We start from the raw sequence: 21,436 nt of genomic DNA, 5'->3' as shown, positions 1-21,436 counted from the left end.
AATTAATGAAAAATCAATTTAGCAATCAAATATTTCAGCCATAGTGGGTGGCTGAGTTAAGAAGGTATTATAAGCAGAGTATAATTTGTTCAGACATATAGGCAGTTGTTGGATTTCTTATTCAGACATCAATTACTGCAAGATGGTTAGCTGAAATTACAATTAAATAATGGTTGCAAACCTCACTGTTAGAGTGCAGTCACATGTGGAAACAGCTGTAGTTATTTTAGAAGTGACCATCTCTGCTGTTTTTTACTGCTCTTCCCCTGGAGGTCACAGACATCAGAAAGGGGCTTCTGTCATGCCCTGCCTTGCTCAGGCAGCTTCAGCCACCACCAAGCCCAGGTTTGGGCAGGAGCCTTCACAAGGCCCTTGTGGTGTCTCCCCTGGGCTTGTGGCTCCCACAGGGCGTCAGCAAGCAGCCAGGGCTGGTCACCTCCTGCACTGCTCCCACCCTGCCTTCCCGGGGGGTTTGCCTGGGAGAGTGGGGTTTGCTCACGAGAAGAAGCCATCCTTAACCCCCTTCAGCATGATACATTTGTAATGGCATCTTTCATGCCTGTGTGCAAAGACGGATTACCTGAATCATATGTGTTTGCCCAGTGCTCCTGTGACTGCTCCTGGAATGTTGCTGCTGTAAGCACTACAGTAACATTTATTGTCCTACAATTGTACTTCTGTCCAACTGTGCCGAGGTTAGGAACTAGGCGGTAAGAGCAGTATTTTCAGAGAAAATATTTTAGGCTTTCTGTTTCAATTCTTCACATGTTCACTACCCATCTTTATGACATGAGTGAAAATAATTAATTGCTTCTTGATGAAATAATTGCCACCAGTTTACTGCATGCCATAGGACATTATAGAGGATATGAGAGAGGCTTTGAAATTTGCTCTCAGTATTTCCAAGGGAAAATGATGATAAATTAAGAATTTGGACCTCCTCATGAGTTTGTGATTCTATTTCAGGGCTCAACCTTTCAGAGAAAAGCAGTAACTTAATAATCCAAGCCAAGTAATTCCTTTTTATTCATGGTACAAGGGGTTTTAGTACTTGCTATCTGTCTCATAGAGCATTATGTGCTCGCTCACATATTGGGTGGAAAGGTTTTTCTGTGCAGGCTTATCTACTGCAATATTTCCAGATATCCTGTTTTAAAGCATTTGCTAATAGCCATATGTATGCAATACATCATGAAAAAATGCCAAAAAAACCCTATAAAACTTATTTTGTGTCATGAAAGAGGATGTAAGTTCAGATGTGCTCCATGCTGCACCACGGATGTGTCTTTTTAGCAGTTTTACATGTAGGCGTTTGCTATTAGGTGTTTGCTATTGTTAAAAGTGACAGCTACATCCCCCTCTTTAGGTGAGCCTTTTAAAAATAAGTGTAATCTACATATGGTTTGCATATTTTAATTTGTAATTTGCATATGTTAATTGACAGACCCTGCAGCAGCAAATGGTATTGCATGTAGTCAGCCAAAGTTGTAAGAGTTACAGGAAAGTTTGCTCTTTTAAAGGCTCGGGAAAGACTGAACTACCACTGATTGTGCCCAGTGATGCTGAGGATAGGGAGGGCTACATATTGCACACTTCAAAAGTGTAAATGAATAAACACAATAGTTGATCTCCCAGTTTTAAAACACATCTTGCAACTTTGGAAGGGAATTTTTCCCTGCTGTCACTGCCTTCTATGGCAGTAAACTTCATGCCAGATCATATAGAAAATTGCTCTTAAAGTGAGCCTACATTTCTAGAACTTCTTAGGGGAAAGAAGATCCTAATTTTGCTGGTTAGATAATATATGAAGTAGATCTCTCTTGTACCAATGCAGAGGAGTCAGGAAGCAGAACTGTGCTGCAGAGTGAACCACATGAACCCACCACTTTGTAGCATTGAAAACACGAGATTCATTTCTGCAGATCACCCATGCGTTTTGCAAGAACAAGCCAGATCAGCATATTGAAAAATATCTGTTGGAGGAGACATCAAAGTTTTTGCTTAAAAAGGTGTTAGATGAGAAACAACATAGTAGGGAATAACTACTTTAATGATATTTAGGTTGCTGAATATTGCAACAGTTGACCTGTATTGGAATAATCTTGTAACAGGAGCCCCCTGGGATTCTTCTGCTCTGTAGCAGACACACTGGCATCAGTTTATGTATTTTCTAGCCCACTACATTTCAAATAAGAGCAGTTTCATATTACTACTGTCAGTGATGCATTCTGAAAAAATAGTGAAAAAGACAAAAAGAAAACCTGTACAATTTTCCGTCACAGTGACACCATTGTGGTATCAATAATATGGCTCATCCATCTTGCAGTACTGTTTTCCTGTGGTTAGCAGACAAGTGGCCAATGACTCTTCCCTTCAGCATATCTAATGTCACTGTCAGTACAGTTTTTATTCCATATTTCAGTAAGACTTCAGCTTAGAATCACATGTAATAAAGACAAGGTAGAAATTCCTGGTAAATCTAAGAGAATGATTCATAGATGGGCAGGTAGTTGGAAGAATCCCCTATAGTTGTCATCTCACCGTCCCCTTTAAGAAACATCCATTGGCAGTCACAGTCTTGGGACTAGTTTGCAAATGGGGCAGGGGGAACTGCTGCATTTGCCTAGGACATGTTACCCCAATGTACCACAGTCACTGGGGAGACAAAAAAAAGACACCCACAACATAGATACTGTAGATTTTTTTCTATGACACTGAAGTGTAAACATAGACATTTCTCTGAAGAAAAGGAAAAAAGTAAGATTTTTTCCTGGTTTCTAATCCTATTTGGGTTAAAATTTACTCCTTATAAAGTAAATGCCACTTCTTCTTGACACTGTTAAGAGTGTCATTCCTCAAGTGTAACTTGTAACTGATTCAGTAAACAAAAATGTTGTTTTGCTAATACTACCATTTGCTCTTAAATCTTCTCACAGTTGCATGAAAACCTGTGTTTTGAAATTCAACCATTCCCATCACCTTTCTTATGATTCTGAAGGCTTGGGTGCATCCATCACTACTCAGAACATACAGAGCACAAATAACTTAACAAACAAGCAGCAAACACAAATTCTTCAATGAAACGCTTTTGGTGCCCCTGTGAGTGACTTCCATGTGAGAACCCCTTTGAAGGACACTGAATGGAGCAGACAGCTTACAACATGGGAAAGTAAAATGTGAATGGGATGACATACAAGTGATGAAACTCAAGGGGAAAAAAGCAGGTGGAAATAGAAGAGGAGGAGCAAAAGTTCAGCTTCCCTAGGCAGCATCCCCACGCAGAGCAAAGGCTTCCTGTGAAGTTGCTCTTTGGGGGTGTAGCCTGCCATCTGCCTTGGAAGTGGTGGATTTTTAGGAGACATTAAAGGTGACAAAAGTCATTCAGAGCCACTGTTTGTGACTATGCTGCACACCACCTCATGGGAATAGCTCTGGGAAATCAGACTCACTATGCTTTGCTGACAAAATGTGTGTGTGGTTGGAAGCTCCTGTTCCACCCCAGTAGGATACTGCATGAATGTGTAGGCATAGATGATTATTCTGGAGAAATTCAGCATTACTTTGCTAAATGTGTATTGCTCCTGAAGTGGGCCCATAATGGACACAAAGCACAGGCTGTAAGAGAGGGTTGGTGTTTTATTCTTTCATAAATCTGGGGCTCTGTACCCCATGACAGTGTCAAGGCAGTGACAGGGGAGACTCGGCTGTGTGGTGTGGTGAAACCAAACCACCCCTGAATCTTGTCTGCAGCTATGTGACATGCATTGTGGGGCACTATGCAGTCAGTGTGGGCACCTTCTGGGTACAAAGCCTGGGGAAGAGAGGTTTTAGTATCACATTGGTTGCTGTGAATTGTTTTCTATGTTATCTTGCATGCATTCAAATATTTAATGGGTTATTTCTAAGTTCAAACCCATAGCTCAGCCCATCAAAGTAGTTTCAGTCTCTTTCAGTGGCAAGCAAAATTGCCATCCCTTTTTAAGGCCCACTTACCTCTGAGGTTCTTGCAAAAGCAGAAAACAAGAATTTCAGGTTCAACAGCCTGAAAGAATAAATTTCCTTGCATGATTTTTAGCACTTCCTAACTCTAACCAGATGTGAGGTATGCAAGAACAGCCTTTTAATTTATAATTATAGTTGTGCTGAATCTAGGAACAGGAGGATAGGAGTGATGTGATTGAAGTACTGTATGAAATGCAAGACTGCTGATCCAAAAAAAAATTTAAATTTGAAATGTCATCTTCAGTCCAAGGCTTGTGCAGAGGTATGGGAACAACTCCTATTTATCTAAATTGCTTTGTTCTTCACTGTGGGCAATTTTTCCCCCTATTTATTTATTTATTTATTTATTTATTTATTTATTGTAGCAAAATGACATTTTAATTTTGAATAATCCACAATTTTGCTGAAAAAAAAATGCAAGCTTCACTTTGTATTAGCAAGCAGTTGCAGAGTAGAGGCCATGTTTTCAGGTTGTGCTCAGCATGCTTATTTGGCATAATCCAGAAGCATGGGGAGCAGAAACAGTGCAGCCACCTGGGCTGCATCAGAGTACAGCACCGCTCCTCTGCCCTCACCTCTTAGGTGACTAACTTCACATAAATGAAAATTATATTCTTTAATTCTCCTCACCATTATGCAAACAAAATTTCTTCTGTTTAAGTGGAGATCCATGAGAGGTCAATGTTTGTGAATAATGTCTGAAATAAGATCAGTATTAATGGCGGGGGGGGGAGGGAGTAATTTGAAAATATTTATATATTAGCGTACTAATGCAGTGAAGAAAGGTTGACTTTAGGCAAAGATGTTTTTCTTTGGTGAAAAACCAACTTTGTAGGATTGTTCTTTTCTATTACTCTTCTCTGTAATGGATGCTTACAACAGAACAATTTTGGACTGGTGTTTTCTGCATTTCATTCCAGCACCTTTTAAATTTGTCATATAATAAAAGCATGAATTGGTTTCTACCAAGCTTAGTCTTATATGGTGTTAGGTTTTGTAAACAAATAAGTCAGATCTTTATTCACTGCAGTAACTGGCACACAAATCTGTTTCCAGATCCTGCGCTGAGTTTGCAATGCTCGAGTTAAAAACATATTCTTGGTTGTGAGATATGTGCAATATATTTGCAAGTCAGGGAGATAATTCAAATACATATGAATACAGTAGTATATTTGCATGTCCACACAGCAAGGTGGAGTATCTTATTTTTATGCAGAGTCCTCTTTGACTTAATGAATTTGAGGTATACCAAATTAAGTTAGTTTTCCCACATTAGTTGCTTTTTTGTACATTTTTTTGTAGATTTTGAAAAAATACATTTCATTTTTCAAAGAAGCACTTTGAATTGGATGGTCATATACATATAAGGATATCAGAACATCAAGTTATTTATCTGGGATCATTCTCTTGGATTTCAACAGGGGTTCTTATCAGGAGACTTGTACTGTAACCCTATTAAGCACTGCTGATAGATAAAAGTTTTTGTTAAACCTTTAGCAAAGAGCTTCCCAGCTTGAATTTCTCTCAGAGTTCTGCAGGAAAACATGTTCCAAGAGAATTTTTTTTAATATGCTTTCAGCTTAAAATAATAAAGTCTATATACATTTTCCTGTAATTAAATTAAGTGGTTTTAGGGTGGCATCTGGAGATTGCCTGTGCTGTGACTGTACTTGGATGTAAATAGCTGTTAGTAGCTCTGACTTCCATGTCTAACTGCATGCAATCATCTCTTCTGTGGCTTTCCACCGTTTATTTTTGGAAGTAGGTGTGCTGGACCAGGGCAAGGATTGTGCCACAATTTTACTTTTTTTAACATTTTTTTCCTTAGGTTTCTAGTTTTTCTGTTGTTAAGCAATGATGGTGGTCTGGATGGGCATTTGGGTTCATCCTGTATGGTGGTTGTTGTGGTTTTTGGTCAGGCAGTCCCTGAAATTGTGCAAACAGCGGCAGTTCAAGGCTGTCATGGGAAATGTGTTTTACCTATGGTAGTTCCAGAAATCACAGTGAGTCATTGTAGAAAAACTGTTCCAAGAAGATAATATAATCTCTCTCTAAGAAATGTGAAAAATGTATCATAGAGCTAAAAGGTGGTTGTTTCAACTTCAGCACAGATTTGTTGTAGTACTTATTACTGATGTTATGTTTTTCAAGTTAAGAGGATTTTGCATTACTTGCATAATTTTTTATTAAAAACTACATATAATATGTGTTCTGACTGAAGCTTATAAACCTGCTACATTCCTTGCCCTTTTCTGAAACTGCTTCTTTATTATTTCATGTTATTTTGTCAGACATCTGATTTGTATAAGTGAACACAGGGTACTTACCTTCATTTTAAGAGTAATAAACAAGACACTTTTAAAACCAACAAAACATTTTTAAATAGAAGACTGTTTTTCTAATTACCTTGTCCACTGTGTTCAGTACCATTTTTACTTTCTCTGCAGTTAGCTTCCATGAGCTTGAAAGAGAAAGAAGGTGGGAAAGCAAGCTTTGCTGCTGGAAAAAAAAAAAATCAAAGCCAACTTCCAGCAGCTTTTTGAAAAAGAGTGTTCTGGTTGTTATAAAACATGTATATAACTGACAGCTGATATTATCCACTGGTGAGATATTGTTCATACATCTGCAGCATAACATTACCAGAAAAATCATGCTGGTTATCAATCCACATGTGCTCAATGCAGCTTGAGGATTTTGAGAATGCCATGAATATCTTTTATCATGTTACTGTAACCCCTCACCTCCCACCAGTTCTCCAGACACACTCCCCACTATGTTATCTCCTCTTTGATGCACATATCAACCCATTTCACCTCTGATATTTTTCACCTAAATGTGGACCACGCTGTGATACTTGACTGACAGTGGTTGAGCACGAAGTCCTGTGTTGGGGGAAAGGACTGTCTTTTTTCCTTCTCATGGCCAGCCTGTGGGTTTCAGTCTTGCCAGGAAAAGAATCCTTACAGTGTTGAGGAGGTCAGCTGCACCTGTGGAGCAAATGCCTGTATAAGCCTGTTTCCTGCCTACACCAAGCAGGCCAGAAGCTGTGTGGCCATTTCCTTGTCTCAGAGCCAGAACCAATACATGCTCCTTCACAGGAATGCCTTCCTCAGACATGATGCTAAGCTATGCAAACATGTAGCTTTGGGTTTTCTCGATATTGGTGTCTGCCTACAATATGCTTTACAGAAACATCCATGGCTATGTTTGCACTGTACCAATCACAGTGAAGGAATAGCTTCCATGCTTAAGTACTGGTATTGCTATCTCTCAGTAGAAGGGAGCTTGTGGAGAGCTGCAGAAAGGATGCAAGAAGAAAAGGAAATTCTGTTTGAGCTAAATCCTCTGAGGTCCCAGCAGCCTGTGCTTGTCCTCAGACTTCACATTGTGAATGGTGGCCTCAGGCTTTTCATCGGGCATGGTGGTGATGACATGAGGTGCTATTCTGGCAGATACAAACTGGACTAAAACCAAATATAGAATTTATCAGAGTTGCAGCTAATTGAAGGTATCTGATGTTGCTGATTTTGTCTGGATGAAAATCAAGAACTTCAGAGGTGGAAAAACTCTCCACTACACATGGTACACATGGTACAAATGGTATACATGGTACAAATAGTACACATGGTACACATGGTACTGTGTTTCAGTCACTCACAGCTTCTCTTCCATCATTTCTAAGGGTGAAAGTGCATTTTTCAGATCAGTTCTTTCTCAGTTGTTTAGTCTTCCCTCATATAGACATGTTTAACCATATTTCTAGAATACATGTAAGACTTTTTTTTTCCTGCCTCAGCTTCCCATCTCAATGTGGCTCAGAGGAGAGACTAGAGATGGGAAACTGGTAAAATTATATTTGTAGACATCTGTCTCCAGGACAACTTAACTCCAGAAAATATAGCACAACAGATCTTCCTATGTGCTTTTGTAGTAATAATTGGAATGTTTATACAATTTGGGGGTAGGAAGGGGGAAGGGAAGGGAGATCCCCAGCATAACAACCAAGTTCTTAGCCAGTGCTAATTGGTGTAGTTCCAGTGAATTGCCTAATTTTTATGGAACTGTTTGATTTAGACCAATAATAGATGAATCAAGTCAATGGCTGTGAAATATGTGGGTTGGTCACTTAAACCACCACCAGCATGAACACACCACAGGAAGGCAGACACCTTTTTTCTGCAGCAACCAAGCTTTGGCTTTGAGGTTTCTGTCTAGGTTCTGGTTCAGACCAGACTGGGTACCTGCCTAAAAGGATTGTGGCAGTATGTGAGGGTATGTCAAATATCACTTTATCTTAACATTATTTTACTTATGTTTTTACATAATTATTTTTTTTTCTCATGCAATGTTTAGCATTCTGCTGGGTCAGATGAAGTCAGGGGTCAGGGGTGTGTTTGATTTAATACAACTGGATGGTTTCCCTGGGTTTTGTCCCTTCCTTTTGGTGTCCTGTCATTTGAATTTTATGGTTTTGCCTTTATTTCTTGAGACAACTTTTTGGGGTATCATTTTCTCTGCTGTGTTGGTCCTTTATGCTGGTACAGATTGCATTTGTTCATCTAAAATGCCTGTCCTGCACAATTTCCATCATTTTTACAGTCTTGCATTTTGTCATTTTCTGCTTAAGTTTGGTTGTGTTTTGTTATGTTTTGACAATGGTTTGTCATACAGCTGTGAATAACCTCTTTGGTTTGCTTTTAAAACTTTCTTCTTTGCAGTTATTGAGCGAAGTTAACTTAACTACTCTTTCGTAAAAGTGAATGATTAGCACAGACAGAAGTGTGAGTGGCTGTATACTGCAAGCAGGCAAACCATTTGTTCTGGCTTTATTTACATTGAAAGTGTAGAATTTTTATGCAAACACAAATAGTCTCTTTTCTAAATTGTCATCATGGGAGTGATGGTTTTGATTTGTAAGACATGGAAGTCTTAGCATTAAAACTGGAGCTTCCTCATCTAAGGTATATCTTTTTGTCTGTGGAAGAATATGGGTAACCCACCCATTTCTCACCTCCAGCCTAAAAAAAATCAGCTTAAACTGTGTGCTTCCTGATAAATCTGCCTGCCATGACAAATTCTGATTTTTTTAATGTTGCATAAGGGTCTGGCCTGCTCTGTACTATTAGAAATCTTATTCAGTTGTTTAAACAATAAATTATATGGGCTCTGAATTTTCCTTTTAGGATCAAGCAGCAGTCTCCCTAAGTAGTTAGTGTTGTCAATGGATACAGAGGAAAAAAAAAAAAAAAAAAAGCTTGAAGCTGGTACAGAACTGTGCAGGGCTTGTGCTCTCCTATTTGTGCTTCAGCTTGAGACACTGGTTATGAGACCTGCAGGAAAGGAGCCGAGAGCTGAAGTTGACTGCGAGCCAGCAATGTGCCGCTGCAGCAAAGAAATCAACAGCCTCCTGGGCTGCATGAGGCAGAGTCTGAGGGAGGTGGTGGAGGTGATCTTTCCCTCAGTATTGGAGAGACAGACCTGGTGTAGGATAGTCAGTCTGGACTCACCATTTAGAAGCAAGACATGGATATACTGGAGTGAGTCCAGAAACGAGATGTGAATGTGATTAAGAGCTTGGAAGATTTGCAATGTGAGAAGTGGCTGAGAGAGTTGAGACTCTGCAGCCTGGAGAAACCTATAATGTGTGTAAATATATGATGGGGACAGAGTAAAGAACATAAAATCAGACTTTTCAGTATTGTGGAGTGTAATGCAAGAGGCAGTGAGCGCAAAGTGCAACACAGAAAATTCCATTTAACCACAACAAAAACTGTTTTCTTTAAAAAGCAACGAACACTTGTACAAGTTACCCAGAGAGGTTGTGAAGGCCTCATCTTTGGAGGTACTCAAAACCCAACTGGACACAGCCCTAGCCAAGCCACTGCAGATACCCCTTCCCTGAGTGGAGGGTGGGATGATTTCCAGAGGTCCTCTCCAAGTCCAGGTGCTATCCTCTGAAAGGGCTCTTGGACTCTGCTGCTTGCTCTCTACATTCCCTGGTCTAGATTCTCTTAGCCTGAGGCTGAAATACTTGAGATCTGATAAATGAATTTTGTACTGAGCAGTTGTTTAAAGACTGGTGGTTAGCTACCGGTGTAATAAAAAAGGCTGGGAGGTGATTTTGTTGTAGGCTGGCTGAAACTTAATTAAAAATTACTTTCATGCAGTTTAGCTTTGTGCTGAGACATATAGGGGATTTTATAGTTCTTTTCTCCATGTTTTTACCAAAATGAATTATAGTGAAATATTGTCTCCAGAGGAATGAAGGATTTAAGACTGAGTTGCAGATTATGTGTCTGTTGAGAATAAGGGTCATAAGGTGCAGGGAGTAAAGCTGAGGTCTCATAGTCATAGTTTCTTTTACTTGCTCTTGACTCAAGTGTGTTTTAGAGGATTGAAGTGCTGGTTACACTCTTTCAAGAAAAGGAAATACACTGTCAAGCGAATCAAATTTTACACGCAAATCCTCACCAGGGTAAAATGTTGTTAGGAAATACTGGAAAAAAGGCACAGTCAGATCTAACACAATGATTGAATTCCACAGGCTAGAAGGAATTGGAAAGAAAAAATCTATACATTTGCAACTTTATAAGTGTTAATATTTTAGGCTATAGCCTTTAACTGTAGGCAATGTTGTTGATATAAAATAAATAAAATGCTGCAGATAACTACCATGGAAGTGAAATGGATCTAAACAAAACCATTGGGTTCTGGTTGTAGGAAGGATTCGATTCACTCAGCAACAGTACTGAATCCATGTTACACATCCCACTTTGTAATTTTGACACAAAATTGAGAACAAAGGCAAATTGGTTAGAAACATTAGATTTCCACAATATCCAGAAAGTGTTGTGTAGATAATTAAAAATAAAAACATACCTTTTAGTAGATGGGAAGATTATATATGTAGTATGCTAATTTTACTCCTCAAAATAAGTGTTTTTGCAATATGGAGGTACTATTTCCACTCTCTTCCAAATTTCATGGTGTTTAAAATTTATAATGTGTGTAGATTATGCAGATGTTTTTGGAATGTGCAAATACAATGTAGCATATTACTATTTTAATAGTATTAAAAGTACACTATTGTACTCTAATATGGTATTATCATTATTACTATTGTATAGATTTTATATCATACTTTTACTTGATATTTAATTAGTATAAATAAGCAGAAATTTCTATTAGTGAAAATTAATCATATATTCTAATTTTTATTCTAAAAATCTACATGACAGAAGCCTAATCTTACTCACTAGATAGGGATTAAAAAAGGACAGGTCTGTGTGTGCCAGATTCTGCCTTGGATACATGTGGGTGGTTTAATCAACATGGGCCACATGTCTCTGAGACAGAATTTGGACTTAGTAGACTGCCTTTTCACTGCCTTCCATGACACACTATCAAATCTGACAGTAGCTTTTCCTAGGAATTGACAGATTTGTGTTGTTTGGGTCTGAATCCACGCGGCAGATAAGGTGTTCCAGAGGTAGAGGAGCAGTCCCATGAACATCCTGTCTTGCAGCTCTTCCAGAGCTGGAGATTTGCTGTTGTCCAGCTTCAGAGAGGGATCCCTCCCTGCCCATCCCAGCCAGATAGACTGTGTCTGGAAGAGAACACAGCTGATGTGCTCTTTCTCTGGGACAATTTTGGGAAAAAAGAAGTGTAGGTAGAGCAACAGTGATATCACTATATAACTCCATGAAGTTTTGCTCTGTGTGTAGAGGTCTGTTAACTTCAGTTACAGAAATCTATGTAAAGGAACATGCCAAGCCCCTGCCCACGCAGATGTTAGTTAGCTGTGCCCACAGATGTCAATTAACAATTAACAGAAAGCTTATGCTCTCTTTTGCAGTGCCCAGAAAGGTTCATTTGCAATCAATGGGCTGTTGTCTCCTGGCTTCCCTGTCCCTACATCTGGCTGAGGAGAGTTAGTTACATCTCCATTTAATTACTGAGATCCAACTGTGATAATCTCTCAAGCAAGAGACTCTCATAGTCTGCCTAGAGCTTTATGGGACAGCTCAACATTTTGTGTTGGGAGCCAAAAAAAACCCCACAGCCCCAACCAGCAGAGTTCCTCAAACCCATCTATAGCATGTTGATGAGATAATCAGCTGCAGGCTGCACCAGAGCTTCCAGAGCTCCTTTGAGCTATAGGCAGAGGGTGTTTTTTTAATTCTGTTGCTGATTCTGTGGAACTTTTAAGGGCTTTTTATCTTTTATATTTTTGGGGTTTATTTGTTTCTGTTTTATTACTTATTTTATAACCTAGCTTTAATTAAAGACAGAGGACTTGACAGGATTCAAGCTGCAAAAAAACAGCCTGAAAGCAATAAAACCAATATTTTTGTTTCACTGATTAACAGTTCCATTGTTCTTTGCTACACCAACTTGGCAGTTATTTTACATGGTATATATGCTAAATCCAAATGTCTGACCCTGAGAGCTTCTACTGTAAATGCAGCACATGAGCAATTCAGTGAGCAGGGAGGGGTTTTCTATCAAGCCCTGCTTCTGCAAAGAGGCCATGACTCTTCATTCTGTAGAGGGGGCACTGAGATTTTGACAGCCTACCTTTGGCACACAAAGGGAGGAAATGTTCTTCTACTATTCCTATCCCACAAATAATACCAGTTTCCTGTGAACTAGAAAAACATGTTTACTTTCTAATTTACTCAAATCTTCCTTGGGGAAAAAAACCCCAACCATTCAACAGTACCATCACCACCACACTGTGTGGTGGTACCAAAATAATATTCTAAACTATTTTTTCAGCTGGCTTTCTACCCATAGCTCATCTGAGGTTTGGAAAAACTTCACTAGTTATGGACAATCCCATCTGGAGATCATTGGACTTTTTGGCTCTGTTTGGTATGGAATAATAAGTCTAGAGTTAAATATATTCCTAACAGAACTAAGTGTTTTATGCTCAGGGAAACATATCCAAAAGGGAAGATAAACTAAAGGAACAGGGTGAGAGAGGGGCATCCTAATCATCGTTGTTGCATACCCAAGTCAAAAAGCAGGAGTGCGACCTCAATGCATCCCTTCTTGAAAGGCAAGCCTTGGGCCATTTAATATGTCAGATGGTTTTATTCTATTCTTTAGAATTCCCCATGTGTGATAGTTGAGGAATTATATATAATATAACTGTTACTACTGACCTATAAAGCTTCTTGCCTATGTTCATAGATTGAATTAATTGATTTCTGGACCACTCATATTTGGGGGGAGTGTCACAAGTCTATCTTACTTCAATTCTAAAATTGCTTTTTTCTGATGCATGGAAAAGTTATATGGAATCACATTTAGCCAAGCTGTCACACTACAACAGAACCTAATGTTACGTCATGCCAGTGGATGACAGAATTCTTTTTTTGTGCAAAATATTAATTTCTGATAAGCCTTTCTTATAGACATTTTCATATAAAAAACTATTTCTTATTACTAAATCCAGCTGATCATTGTCACTTTGCTTTGCTATCTGGGCAACTGTTAGCAAAATCAAGCAAAGATTAAGTGGCAGTGCCCACTTCTCATAAGAAATCCTCCTTCAGCTAGGGAGGAATGCTGCCCAGGACAAAATGATCATTTAAAGCAGCATTCCAGTGATCTGGAATAAATGCCTGAATGCTGAGGAGCAGGTAATTTTTCCTTCTAGTATATCCAGTATCTTGCAATGTGGGTTGCACATTTAACACTATTAAATGGTCTTTTCTGGGTAATGAGACATAAAAGCCTGTTATTATTTGTATAGATGAAGATACTTTTCCATGTCACGAAAGTATTGCAAGTTTGTTTTTAAATGTTTAAAAATCTCTGTGGTTTGGAGTAGGGCTGCTCACCTTTGTGGTAGGTGTATCCCTTTGTACTCTGTGGAAATACAACTGAATTTAGCAGATTTCTAAATATTTTGGGGAAAAGAAAGGTACCCATTCTCAGGTATTCAGTGCAGGCTTCATTAGAGTTTGACAGCTACAATTTCAGAGCTTTCCCTTCCCAGGAGCATAGCTCAGTGGGACATCCACATGCCTACTACATAGAGTAACTAGATATTTTGCAGGTCAGGGCTATGTGGAATCATGGTCATTTCCATTACAAAACCCACAGGGCTGGCTCAGCCAGTGGTGCATGCAAGAGCAGGAAACCCTTTCTTCTACACTGCTGGCAGATGCGCCTGGGATCCAAGTGGCCTTAAGGAGGTAGGAACTTGTCCTGAATGTAGAGGAAAGAAAAGGGAAGAGGAGGGGGAGAAAAAGGAGGGTAAAAATCAGGACCATATGCCATTGGTATGATAGAGGAGAGAGAAATAGTAGCTAGGAGGTGGAAGAAAAAGATGGAGGATTATTGAGTAAGGGATAGTTGGAAGTCAATTAAAAAAATACAGGGAATTGGGATATGTTTGGCTGGCTGAGGGTACAGAGGAAAGAGGTCCTCTTGACTGCTCTCTGGCTGATGAGAAGCTGAAGGAAGCAAGAAAAGATGGAATTAATTTGGAGAAGGAATCCGCTGTTACAAGGAGAAAGAGTGGGAAAAAATGCAGAGAGATAATTTGTTAGGGATAATCCACAAAATCAAGATCCAGAAGGAGTGCTCGGGCTGCTAAGGCAGGAAGGCTGGGAAAAGCAGCTGTGGAAGCCTGGCTGGGTGGGAAAGGCACTGAAAAAGTGTGTATGAAGTTGGCATTTTGGGCAATGGGGTGGAAAATGAGGAAACTGAGACTAAATAACTGGGCCTTCTTAATTAGGCAAAATGAAAAATTCACTAGGATTTAGGGTAGGTTATTGAGTTATCTCGAGCCAAGGAAAAAAGAGACATCATTTGAGGAGGGAGAGAGGACAAGGAGATACTGGGAGTTGAACAGTGAGCTTGGAAGATAAGCAACAATCCATAAGCTGAGAAAACAGACAACTGGACCGTGGGGGTGGGTAAGGAAAAAAACTGGAGAAAGAATAAAGCCCTGACATTAAGAAAGGAAATTACAAGAACTTCTCCGTACTCCAACTGCTTCTGCAAAGAAGCTCAGAGCTCCTGTGGCTAAGATCTGTGTGCTAGCTCTAAAGGTTGCGTGTGATGCTCTTTTAGGGAAGAGTGGTATGGTAGGAAGGAGCCCTACAAAACCATGCACAGACACACATTCTCAAACATGTATTCTGTGGACTAAAAGTCGAGCTCTAAAATATGAAGGAATTCCAATAAAGCACATAAAGCTTCATTCAGCAGTTGGATGTGCTATAGACTATACTTTCCATTATTGCTGTGACTAGCACTGGGGAATTGCAAACCCAAGGCCAGGCTGGCATATAGCTTCCAAGGGATGAGTTCATTTCACTGGCATAAGGATGGCTGGACCACATCCTAAAGTGGCCACAAGTATCCAGTTGTTCCATAATTCTGCTTTCATTGTTTGGGATCCTCCTAGAAAGTATCCTGCTGTTGTACTGGGACACTAAATAACTCATGCATTTACTCAAAATGTAAAAGAAGGAAAAGAGGACATTTTATTTTTGACTTTGTAATATATAGAATTTTAAAAGTATAGTGGATTGAAGGGTAAAATTGCTACCTCTCCAACCACACTGGTTAAACTAATAGTCTATCAATTTTCTCTTCCTATAAAGAAGAATGTAAAACAATCATTATTTACATGAACAGTGTGTGAGAAACTCTAGTAGAAATATGTAAACATCAGAAGGTATAGAAAACTTTTAAAAGAACAGGGTGACATCCTGCTATCTCTATCAGAAGATACGTGGTGTTTCTGAAATCTTGTTGACGTGTACAGTGGCAGGCACTGGTGGAGTCTGTGCATCCATGTGTGAGTGCATCCATCTACTGCAGGTAGGGAGAGAAAAGCACCATTGCCATGTTCCCATTCTTTTTCTCAGGAAAGGGTTGTATGAATGCATGTAACAGAGCAGGGAGCACACACACATATGTGCTTGCATACTCATCTACACAATTATGTCTTGGAAGAGAAAAATTCAAGGAATAGTTCTTTGTGCTAAAAAGTGCACAAAGGGATGATCTCTAGGCCTCATAAGAGTTATTCCACAGCCTTTTGTTGTTCTGGGAAATTCCATCTCCTGCACAAAACTCCTTGTTACTGCTGTAGAGTTTCATGTTTTTCTAGAAATGAAGTGATTGTTTAAAGCCATTGAGTGCTTCAGGAAGAGAACCAAAACCTTGAACATGCTTCAGTCTTTCCTGGCAAAGCTGAGGAGAGGTCTGCTCATTAACACGTTTCCTTTACTGTTTCTTCTGGAGCTGAATATTTAGCTGTAAACATTTATGCTGGATATTTGCATCAGTTGTTTTCAGTCCTGCAGACTGACAGGGTCTGCATGTGTATCTGTCATGGAAAGTGAGGTTCCATGGTGCACATCCTTGTGTGCACCTCTCTTCCTCTTAATCCTTTTGGTCTCCCACTTTGTTCTTAACAGTAGCATATCCCTGTGGCAAACATAGATAACACTTACCAGGAAATAACTTTATTAAAAATGCTTACTATTAATAAGAAAAAAAATATTTCATGTATTTCTAGACTTGTTTAATATGTTGTAGCTGTAAATACAGGGCAAAAAGCAACGCCACATGACCATGCTGCTTTGGGAACAGTCTATAAACTGCAGTTAAATAGTTTCAAGATATTTATGCAGTGTATAAGTCACATGAATAAAGGTTTATCACAATCAGTAGGAATGCTGGATTTTCATATCACCCATTTGCTGCTTAAGATGATTAGCAGGAAATTTAATTTGCACTAATTAGCCTTAGGGGAGCAAGAAATTAACTTGATGGGTAAATTTCGCTTTTTACTATATACCACACCAACATGAAGAAATTTGAGTTAAACCATGAATTAAATCCTATGATAATACACTGGACTTCAGTTTTTCTAAATTAAATTAAAAGACTGTAAAAATTATTATATTCATGGGTAATGGGTGGGGTTTTTTAGGATCTACAGTTGTACAACAGTATTGTCAGCCACTTCCAGACAGTGTGGTACATTTTTGTACATTAGACTATATCAATACATGATATTACAGCAAAAGCTTTCACAAGTCCTAATTTTCTCTATTTGCATATTTCCATTACACAATATACATTATGATTGCCTATACAATATTTCATATTGCAATGCACAGAACAAACACAGTATTCACAGAACTACTGTAAAAGTTCCCTATTTTTTTAATTTGCAACCCCATTTGCAAATGCATTTTTATGTTCAAGAGCCTTTGTTCATATGCTGGCAACATTTCTATGAAAATAGTTTTTCTAGAAATCACTCTCAAAAGTATACAGCAAATGAGGGAGGCATGAGTCACCACATAGTCCTAATAGAAAAATTAGAATTAGGCACTAATAAACTCTAATCTTGCCTGTGGATGGTGACTTTTCTACCTCATTCTTCCAAGAGACCATTTAGATTTCTTAGTTTTTCCCTGTAAAATGAAGGCAATTTTTATGTATCCACCACTCAAAATTACTGTGGATTGATTAATACTTGCAAAGCAATGAGTCATTTGGTATGGAAGTATCCATCTATTATAAACTGAAATGTTCTCTTATACCAGTCTTGTGGTTACATTCAAATTTATCTGTAAAGAAGGAGATGGAAAGCATCAGTTGTATATGAGATAATTGCCTTTGATGTCAGTGCTGCTGCTGCTACTTTGTGCATCTGAAGCACACTCACTCTCACTACGTTTTTGGAATTAGACCTTGTAAAACTTACCTGACAGTACTACTGAAGTGAGAGATGTGACTTCAGTGAGTTTTGCCTGACTAAATAATTCTGAATTGGGTACCTTCAGCCCATAATTTATGGTTTAAGTGGCGCATATAAGGGAGTTCAGGTTTCTGTGCAGACTTTCGAGCCTATGACATAAACGCTGGTCTGAGAGATCTCAGATAAATCTGTGGGTGGTCATATATTGTATAACATCCTAGTTTTCCATTCTCAGGTCCTCCTTCAATCCCCAGTACTCTGATTCCTCAGTAGCAGCCCTCCTGCTGAATCAAGAGTGCATGTGCATGTGTGTGTGTACATATATACGAGTGGGTATATATAAATATACATGTGCCCACACACAAAAAAATCTATATGTGTACACAACCCCCTTGTATAAAAGTGCTTTGCTTTTTTGGATGTAGAAGTATATTTCTGTCAATACTCATCACATGTATTTATACACTTATGGGTAATATTCAGCTTTCAGTGGTAATTGACATCATGTGGGTTTTTGTGTAATAATTATTTTGGGACAAAGAAGCCTTGCAGATGGTTTCAAGAGTGACTCTAACTTGCCATCAATGTAAAAAGATTAAATATGATGAGCCCACTCCCTCTGAATGGAGTCAGTCATTTTCATTGATTTCAGTGGGAGCAGGCACAACTTTGTCTCTACAAAAGGGAGAGAACATGTATTATATTCATTAAATGAAAGTTTGATTTCATTGCACTTAAAATTATTCATGTGCTGTTAGCAAATGATTTGAAATTTTATAACCTAGAGCATTTGTTGAATTCTGCTTTGTATTTTCCTCACAGCAATTGGAAGAACCCTCATTCCTCGTTATTTTAGCACTGTCTTTGAAGGAGGTGTAACAGACCTGTATTACATTCTCAAGCACTCAAAAGAGTCATACCACAACTCATCCATCACAGTGGACTGTGATCAATGCACCATGGTCACTCAGCATGGAAAACCCATGTTTACCAAGGTAACAGGAAAGTGTTAATAAAGCATGTTGTTGGGTTTTGGTTTTCTTTTTCTTTTTCAGTGTGTATAAGGGTGAATTTTTCTGGTAGACTGAGATTATTTCTAATACTGAAAACCCTTGGAGCCATTTAATTACTGTTTTCTATATTCATTATGTGACTGGAAGATTCTGTGGGTATCTCCTGTAATTCTCCCAGAAAGATTGCAAGAGAAGCACATAATGCCAGGTTGCCAGAACTATCAGTTTTGAGTGAATTAAATTCAGCCTGCCCATTTCCTTTTCTCAGGGTTTGATTTTAAAGCAACAATGAGATTTCACATTGCTGGTACCTAACATTTGGGATGGTATGCATTGCATTTGATACTTACCTAGTCAAGGGCTCCAAATCTCTAGGAAAATACTGATTTAATACAGTAGGATGCCAGTCCAAAAGGCAATGAAGTAAATGGAAGGAGTCAATTGATTGAAACATGCTCTAGATCAAACAGTTAGTGAATATTCAATCTTTGTAATTGATAGTGAATTATCTTCATGCATAGGGCACATCCAGTCCTGTAATTAAAATGGGTGCCATATATGTGTATAAAAAAGCAGTAACAAAAAAAAAATTAAAACAAAATATTTCTTATATTAAAAAAAAATCAGTAAACTTATTTCAAAGTGGATACATTTTAATACATTAACAGTAAATAATGATAACAGGAAATAATGATTTTTCCATCTTTTACCTGTTCATCTTTAACTTTTTCAGAAAGAAAAGAACAAAGAGACAAGGGGCAGCAGGAGAAGGTAGCTATTCTGTGTTGCCCTTGAATTGCAGGCCCATGGAGGTTTTAATTTTAAGTCGCTGGCTATTGACAGCACCATGACCAGGGTTACACGGCTTCTGCTGTTTTAGTGTGTTTGCAAGTCCCACCCCTTTGCAGGTCCTGCTCTTCCATCTCCCCTGGGTGGGGCTCAGAGGGAGGAGAAGCTCCTGGTGTGGGGTGCACTGGTGAGCCAGGACGTGCGAGTCCATCCAGCCCCTGTGGCTCGCACAGGCACAGGCAGACAGAGAAGAGACCAGATATTCTTGTTGGCACCTCTTTGCTACCTCACTGCTCATGAGGAGCTGTGAGTCCTGGCCATGTGCAGGAGATGTGCCAAAGTTACACAGTAGGTGCTTCATTGCTGAGCTCCTAAAGCAATTTCTGTGTCACTTCCCTTTGTGTTAGCTTAATGCAATAGCAAATCAAAGGGGGTTGGTGCAGGGCTTTTTTAACCAGTAAATACAGAACACTTTTCTCAATTCAATTAGATTATTTTACTTATCATGGCAGCACATGACAGTGCTGTTATTTTGGAAAGGAGGTTAGCACCCAGCAAGTCAAAGAACAGTATGGACTGGGCTGGGTGCCCACCTCTTGTGAGGGGGCCACATGATGAATGCCTCTCGTGGCACTGTCCTGTTGTGTGCCATGGGTCTCTGTCTGCTGCAGCCCTGGCACTGCACAGCTTGCCTCAGCCTTCGCATTTCTCTGGCAGATTCCAATATAAACCTGTATCCTGGTAGGAAAGTTCAGGTGGGGATTTGATTTGGATTCTAGGAGAAAAATTAGGAGGGTTTAATGTCTAGGTGTTTAAAATACAACTTTTTTCTAAGAGCAAATGTGAAATAAAACACAGTAGTTTGTGGAATAGGGGAGAAGAAATAATACTCTCTCAGAAATAAGTTAGAGCTGAATGTTGTCTCAGCTGTGCTTATTTAACTTCTAGCAGAGATACCAAGGGCACAGATCTTGTACCCAAAGGTAAATTCCTACTCTCACAGCATTGGTGATGGAACAAAGCAGAGCTCTCATAATAAGCACCACTGCAATGGGCTGTGTAGCTCCTTGGATCATATCTGAATTTGATCCAGTGAAACTATCATGGTGGGGGGAAGGTGGGGGTTAATGCAAAAATACAAACTGTTTCAGTTTCACAATCAAATTCTATGCTGCAAATTCACTAACTTCTAGTACAACAGACTAAAATACTTTTCATTACGTATTGAATCAAGAATGCACAGAATCAAGAATCAAATGTGTTTTATTCATTTCAACATTTTGCTAGTTAGAGCAACTCACTGCATACAGCAGTATTGGATGAATATATAAAATGGCATTTCCAATTCTTTTTAAACAAATATGGCCAGAACATGCCTAGCAGTAAGAATATGTATAATCCAGCTTGTCTCTAGAGGCTGAAAGGTCCTTGTAAAATGTCACACACTTAAAAATTGTTTTATCAAGATATAAATAAACAGCATCAAGAATTTATAATAGTTCAATGGCATAAATAAAATGTAAAATACTGAAGCCAAGACCACTATGTTTTTTCACCTGGGAGATGCTCCACTTTTTTCTTCAGGTAGATGATAATTTTAGGAGTCCTCCTAAGTCTCTGTTTTCACTGTGTTTACTCCAACTCTGGCACTCCCACTTTATGTGTAGGCAAATTGTTTTTCTATAGTGATCAATGATTATGTTCCCAGTGGAATGGCAGGGGTGGGCATTGCCCTCACCACCAAAACAGTGAGTGCCTCATGTGCTCACCACTCACTTCGTTCTCCCAGGAGTGCAGCCATCAGCTGGATTTTATTGGTGAAGCCCGTAAAAATCAGCAATTCTAATCCCTACTAATAATATCAGGCATTGCCCAGATTTGTATAAGCTTT

General features: G+C 39.0%; 1 protein-coding gene across 11 annotated transcripts in view; it reads left to right on the top strand.

Moving 5' to 3' along the window:
* LDB2 (LIM domain binding 2) overlaps window positions 1–21,436 on the top strand; it is a 212,839-nt gene that overhangs the window by 141,738 nt on the left and 49,665 nt on the right. For all 11 annotated transcript variants that reach the window (XM_030270798.4, XM_002193942.6, XM_030270799.4 and 8 more), the window contains exon 3: window positions 18,566–18,738. In XM_030270798.4, the coding sequence (XP_030126658.1) occupies window positions 18,566–18,738 (173 nt within the window). The remainder of the gene's footprint in view (window positions 1–18,565; window positions 18,739–21,436) is intronic.

Source organism: Taeniopygia guttata, chromosome 4 (assembly GCF_048771995.1).
Source record: "Taeniopygia guttata chromosome 4, bTaeGut7.mat, whole genome shotgun sequence".
NCBI classification, from domain to species: Eukaryota; Metazoa; Chordata; class Aves; order Passeriformes; family Estrildidae; genus Taeniopygia; species Taeniopygia guttata.
Note: the sequence above shows the minus strand (reverse complement) of the source record. Positions and strands in the feature narration are given on the sequence as shown.